This window comes from Saccostrea cucullata, unplaced genomic scaffold (genome assembly GCF_032062105.1).
Source record: "Saccostrea cucullata isolate Sc308-1 unplaced genomic scaffold, CSIRO_AGI_Scuc_v1 ctg468, whole genome shotgun sequence".
Classification (NCBI taxonomy): domain Eukaryota; kingdom Metazoa; phylum Mollusca; class Bivalvia; order Ostreida; family Ostreidae; genus Saccostrea; species Saccostrea cuccullata.
The window spans coordinates 217,686-224,787 of record NW_026926068.1 but is presented as its reverse complement, the minus strand read 5'-3'; the positions used below and the strand labels follow the sequence as shown (position 1 = coordinate 224,787).

The 7,102-nt window shown below is 31.6% G+C and overlaps 1 protein-coding gene across 1 annotated transcript; it reads right to left on the bottom strand.

The window, feature by feature from the left end:
- Window positions 1-5,142: 5,142 nt before the first annotated feature.
- Window positions 5,143-6,851, bottom strand: LOC134270637 (uncharacterized). Its single transcript, XM_062752876.1, has 2 exons — window positions 6,391-6,851; window positions 5,143-6,061 (listed from the first exon to the last, which is right to left on the bottom strand). The coding sequence occupies exons 1-2, from the start codon at window positions 6,743-6,745 to the stop codon at window positions 5,451-5,453; spliced, it is 966 nt and encodes a 321-aa protein (XP_062608860.1). The 5' UTR covers window positions 6,746-6,851; the 3' UTR covers window positions 5,143-5,450.
- Between the last annotated feature and the right edge of the window lie 251 nt (window positions 6,852-7,102).

Genomic DNA, 7,102 nt, shown 5'->3' with positions numbered 1-7,102 from the left:
AGATTCTAGTTTGTTCAAATCATGACCCCTGGGGGTTAAAATTCAAGCCCCCCCCCCCCCCCCAGTAAATTTTTAGTTCTGATCTCATATTTTCTTTTTCCTAGCCAATTGCTCAGGTGAGCGATGTGGCCCCTGGGCCTCTTGTTTAATGTCACATTTACCAACCTGTCTAAACATTTAAGAATTCAGTACTTTTTTAGTTCGTCAGATGTATGTAATGATCGAGGGATTCTTCTCATATCTATTGTACTTGCATGTAAAAAATTAATAACCTTTTCATAGATTCCAGATGACAACACCACTTAATGATAGGCTCGTTTTAGGCATCTAAGGGTATAAATATATGATGAGTTATAAATCAGATCTGCATTTCGTTTTGCTTTAATGATTTTAACCTTTTAAATTTTAAAGAGTTTTTCTCATTTTTTTTCACCAAAGGCTATAAATAAGCTACATGTTGTCATAGGTGTGTGAGATTACGTTGATCAAGAAATTCAATAATTTTCTTCTTTTAAAAAGAACTGTAGATTCTACTGGCCTGTTTTGTTTATACAATACTTTTCGAATTTAACATCCGTTGCTTTTTTTTTATATTTTAAACAGAGCGATTAAATGTTATATAATAGTATTTTTTATTGGAGCTTTAACAAACAATGATTTACTTAATAAATGCAACAAATATGTAATATTGATAGCAAGCACGCACATTTTCATTTATTAAAAACAGAAAACAATCATAAAAATTAATATATTTACAGCTCTTTATTTCCAGGTAAAGATGTTTCTATTATTCTCCAATTATCAGCTTTTATTTTTTATATATATATATATATATTTTTTTTTTTTTTTTTTTTTTTTTTTTTTTTTTTTTTTTTTTTTTTTATTTTTTAATTCTTTTTTTTTCTGGCGTGCTTCAAACATCAAACATCATTTATTTTCCTGCTTTTTTGCGAAAACTCAAAATATGAAACTTGGATTTAAAAGTCTGTGTTGAATATTGGTCCCAAAGACATCGTTCTTAGTAAATCCAGTTTTCCCAACTTGTATTTTCAAAATATTGTTAGGTTAAAACAAAATGTGTGTGAAGGAATTAGAAATTACGAAGATGTTGGTTATTTTTCCTCTCACATTTACATGTAAGCACCAAAACCAAACAAGATATTGATGTTTATGAACACACAAAGACATTGAAGTTAATTTAAGACCGGTTTTATCCTCAAAAAAAATTATTTTCCTTGATAACATCAGCTTGTTTACTGTTCTTTAGATTACGTAATTTAAAATTTTCCCTATAGTTTTTATTTTCCTGGCTGAAAAAAACTTAAATATAATCACTTCATGTACACGGTGATTTGAAAAGGCTTTTAGAGATCTAAAAGAGAAAAGGTTTGTATAGTGAATAAAAATGAAGTGGTAAATTTCCTATTATATGTGCTTAAATATGTACCTTATCATGTCATTTTAAAATTATTTTGTAAAAAAAAAAAAATGTTAAAAACTTACTGATTATACACAAAAGTATACCGAAGTTGATATCAAAAATGTTTCTGATTGACAATATCTGTGTAGATTTGCAGGTCTTCCAACCAATTGTCTGAATTGCCATTTGTGTTTTATAAACAAACCTATTTTTGTATTCTTATTTAAGTAAAAGCGAAATATATTATAAATGAGGATAAAAATTACTCTCTTTTATATATCGACGACGTGATTTTTACTAATAGAATTATAAACAAAAGTTATTTACTTTCACTCATACGCTGACTAAAAATCGACATTGAATCCAAATGTACTTTAAATAAAATGAAATTTATAGAGATATTGAACAGTATTCAATTTTAAAAGTTCACTGAAAAATAGCATGGGCAGAGCAAACATGGACCTTTAAAGCATCAGAGGTGGGATCAGGTGCCATGGAGGAGTGAGCATCCACTAACGACTTGTTACATCGTACCTTCATATGCTTCTTGTAATGATCGGAAAATCACAAGAAGTGTAAATAATGGTCTAACAATTAGTATGAAAAACTTAAGTTAGTAATATGGCTTAGTTAGTAATGATAGATTGTATTTGCTGACAAGATCATTGTGCTGGTATCTACCATAGGACTTAGGATATATTGCAATTATCTTTACATGAGCCATTTGATATTCTTCTTTCATCAAATTGTTTGTCAATTGCCTCGTAATAGAAATTTCTCATATGTTGAGCATGTTCTTGGATATAGAACCATGTGAGGGACATAAAGTGCACATAATTAGGGAAAATTGACAACTGAAAAGATAAACTCATCGCGTTTATCAAAACTTGGATTTTATTAAAAACAGAAAACAATCATAGAAATTAATACAATTTACAGCTCTTTATTTCCAGGTAAAAATGTTTCTGTTATTCTCCAATTATCAGCTTTTAGTTGTTTTTGTTTTTTTTGTTTTTTTGTTTTTTGTTGTTTTTTTTTTTTGTTTTTTTTTTTTATTTTTTTTTTATTATTTTTTTTTTTTGATTTTTTAATTCTTTTTTTTATTTTCTGGCGTGCTTCAAACATCAAACATCATTTATTTTGCTGCTTTTTTGGGAAAATTCAAAATATGAAACTTGGATTTAAAAGTCTGTGTTGAATATTGGTCCCAAAGACATCGTTCATAGTAAATCCAGTTTTCCCAACTTGTATTTTCAAAATATTGTTAGGTTAAAACAAATTGTGCGTGAAGGAATTAGAAATTACGAAGATGTTGGTTATTTTTCCTCTCACATTTACATGTAAGCACCAAAACCAAACAAGATATTGATGTTTATGAACACACAAAGACATTGAAGTTAATTTAAGACCGGTTTTATCCTTAAAAAAATTATTTTCCTTGATAACATCAGCTTGTTTACTGTTCTTGTAAATTACGTAATTTAAAATTTTCCCTATAGTTTGTATTTTCCTGGCTGAAAAAAAAACTTAAATATAATCACTTCATGTACACGGTGATTTGAAAAGGCTTTTAGAGATCTAAAAGAGAAAAGGTTTGTATAGTGAATAAAAATGAAGTGGTAAATTTCCTATTACATGTGCTTACATATGTACCTTATCATGTCATTTTAAAATTATTTTGTAAAAAAAATGTTAAAAACTTACTGATTATACACAAAAGTATACCGAAGTTGATATCAAAAATGTTTCTGATTGACAATATCTGTGTAGATTTGCAGGTCTTCCAACCAATTGTCTGAATTGCCATTTGTATTTTATAAACAAACCTATTTTTGTATTCTTATTTAAGTAAAAGCGAAATATATTATAAACATGACAAATGAGGATAAAAATTACTCTCTTTTATATATCGACGACGTGATTTTTATCAATAGAATTATAAACAAAAGTTATTTACTTTCACTCATACGCTGACTAAAAATCGATATTGAATCCAAATGTACTTTAAATAAAATGAAATTTATAGAGATAATGAACAGTATTCAATCTTAAAAGTCCACTCAAAAATAGCATGGGCAGAGCAAACATGGACCTTTAAAGCATCAGAGGTGGGATCAGGTGCCATGGAGGAGTGAGCATCCACTAACGACTTGTTACACCGTACCTTCATATGCTTCTTGTAATGATCGGAAAATCACAAGAAGTGTAAGTAATGCAAATGGTCTAACAATTAGTATGAAAACTTAAGTTAGTAATATGACTTAGTTAGTAATGATAGATTGTATTTGCTGACAAGATCATTGTGCTGGTATCTACCATAGGACTTAGGATATATTGCAATTGGCTTTACATGAGCCATTTGATATTCTTCTTTCATCAAATTGTTTGTCAATTGCCTCGTAATAGAAATTTCTCATATGTTGAGCATGTTCTTGGATATAGAACCATGTGAGGGACATAAAGTGCACATAATTAGGGAAATATGACAACTGAAAAGATAAACTCATCGCGTTTATCAAAAAGCTTTGTTGTTTGGTTACGTAGTTTTATTGGAAAATATCCAAATATGAAACAAACGTGTCATACTCTGTGACATCGTCTATTTCAAGCTTACTAGAATTTATGCAATGTGGTGTCGACATATTAATGGATATATTAATAGTTTATTGAAAATATGTCGTCGATATATCTAAATGTCGAACTGAATGCCACAGCAAGTGTTTTCTTCTTATAGTGTAGAGGAATTTGTATAAATTCTGCTTGATATGAATGCAAAAATAAAGATACCACAGAGTCTGGCAAATCTGTTTCATATTTGGATATCTTACAACAAAAATGTTAATGGCAAGATCGTAAATAATAGCTTTTGATAAACTTGATGATTTCAACTTTTCTACTGTCTAATTTCCTTATTTATACAGCAATATGCGCTGATCGCGATCGCCAGCATATAAAGGTTTTGATTTCTTCTTGATTCCATACTCAAGAACATGACCTACGTACGACCCATTTCTAGATCAAAACAAACTTTTGAAAAAATTTAACAAGTAGATGAAACAAGGATATCTTACTATCCTTGCACATATTGTAGGTCATAAATACGTATTATAGACGAAAACAGCAATATTGGCCGACATATGACATCTCTTTTCAGAATGGGCGACAAAACGTATCTTATGTATTTTTTTGGCACATACTGTTGTTGACAACGAGAAATATTGCCAAGATTTGTTTGAAAAGATTTTACTGAGGTAGGAGTACACTGTATACATAATATAAATACTTCAAAAGAATTAAAATTCATGATGATATTTACACCTTTCTTTCTCTTAGCAGTGCAACTTGTCTTATTATTACTAGTATATGATTTCATGGCAACTTCTTGTTAGAGTTGTAAGAAGAGAAAAATTATTTCGGTCCTATAATGGTGAATATTGGAATTTCAGAATCATGTAGACACTCCAAATCATATTCAGATCTTTAAAAGAGCAATGATGCAGAATTATAAAAAGCAAAGCGCACTATTATTGTATCATTGTTATGCATAGGTCACATTTAAACCGACGGTCGGGCGACTAAATTTTTTTGTTCTTGTCGGCTGAAAGAAGTTGATCGGCCGAAACAAGTATCGGGGACACGGAGCAGTCACATTGATTCCTAGGAACACCGATGACTTGGACAAATAACACAAAACAGTCGTTTTTCTTTAGAAATCAGCAATATTTTATAGATCCATATTCAGATATGTGACATGAATAATGATTGCGAGGCAAAGTGGCAGAATATTATAAGATTGTGACTCTGTTAAAAATGTGTGCAAAATTTTGTATAGAATTGTATAAAACGACAAATGGCGCATATCTAAGCAGCAAAGCATACTTACGATTTCTTTATATCTAACAGATTAAGTGAAATAGAGTCAGTTTCTGAAAAATGAAACAAAAGAGTTTACATATGCATTTCCATATCGTATATAACCATAACCTTAATATTTTTAACAAAACAACTCCATTTTCCCCTGGTACGATAGCTATTTTGCAGTAGTAAATCTCGAAAACTTCTCGCGTCCTTGACTGTTCACGTTACTTGGCCGGTGTGAGTGGTGGTGATGGTGAGTTGGCGGAACTTGGTTCATTATCTGATTACTTGGTTTATCCAGAGAGGGATCCGAACCAAACCTGGTTAGACGACTCATTCGGCTCTTGGTATTGGTTGCGTATCGGTCGTTCAACTGTGACCGAAGTTTTTCCTTTTCGTTTCTCTCCTTCTCAAGCTCGTTGGCTAACTTTGACATCTTATTAGAAGTATTATCCATCCGGTTTTCGTAGATCCGTGCCTTCACTTGGTCGGAAATTTCTGTGCTGGCTTTGAGATCTTTTAGAGGTATTTCAGGATTGGAGAAAATTCGAACACACTCTTCCAAGAGTGGTTTCGATGAACCGGCATCAGCAGATTTTATGCATTTTAGGAGAATTTCAGGGGCATTGTCCCGCCGGTGTTTAAATGCTGGAGGTCCTTTGGAGACTTTAGGATTTGAAGGTGATTTTCGAAGACTTCCAATGAGTACCTTTTCACATTTTTCTTTGAGTTGAATCATTTCATACTCATTTGCAAGAGGTAACAGTTTTATAGCTGCCTTTTCTGTAATGAAAGAATGTCCATGAGTAAATAACACATTCATACATCGTGATATATCATTTTTTCACATAACAAATGCATTAAAAAAATAGATTTAATATTTCATAAGGCTTTGATTTTAGAGACGGCCTGTAATGTATCTTCGATTTTTGTCCTCGTTATTTTGATATTTTTTACAAAGTAATCAGATACATAGTGATGCATGTACTGAACATAGTAATCTAGTTTGACGTTGTTTCAAATTTTATCTTAAGAACACACATCTTTTCATGCATTGTCAGCACATTGCATTTCTGGAAAGATTTACATTAACAATAGAACATTAATAATACCTGTTAATTCTTTGCTGGTTGACGGATGTAGATAAGTCAGAAGCTCAACAAAGTCAGAGTAACTCTTGTCACTGATTTTCACCTCCGCCTTGGTCTTCTTCTCCGCCAGGGCTGCCTTATTGGCAGCGTCTAGGAGTTTTTGGAAATGAGGCGAAGCGTATCCCAGAATGCATCTGTTAATGAACAACTTCTTTCCCTCTACCACTAATATGGTATCAGTGTATTGGTCCTCTTTAAGAAAAGGCAAACTGGACTCGGGCTTAGGCCCTCTATTGTGGGTATGGTAGGTTACAGGAGATCTCGTGTCTGTGGCAGGTTGTTGCTGTGGAACTGGCATCAATGGTGTCCCAGACATGTTGTTTGAAAACGCTTTGTTAATCACTTTTTACTTAAAATGGCAGTTGACAGGAAAATTGATTGTCAACAGTATATCAAATGTACGTAACTATCAGTCTTGTTAACACAATACAGTTTCTGTCTTTGTAAATTAACCCTTGGAACAATGTTCTTGTTAAACAGTAGAAGCACTTTTCCGGAACTTTAAGCATATCTTTTCTATTCAATTATTGAAAACGATAGGCAATTTAAGGCGTGTATTTAATTGAGCTGTCGTATACCGGTAGGTCGTGTGTTTTTTAAGGAATAGGATGTTGGGTAATTTAAATCTTTTGGGGGGAAGTTTTATTATCCTTGTTCTTTGTTAATAAAAAGA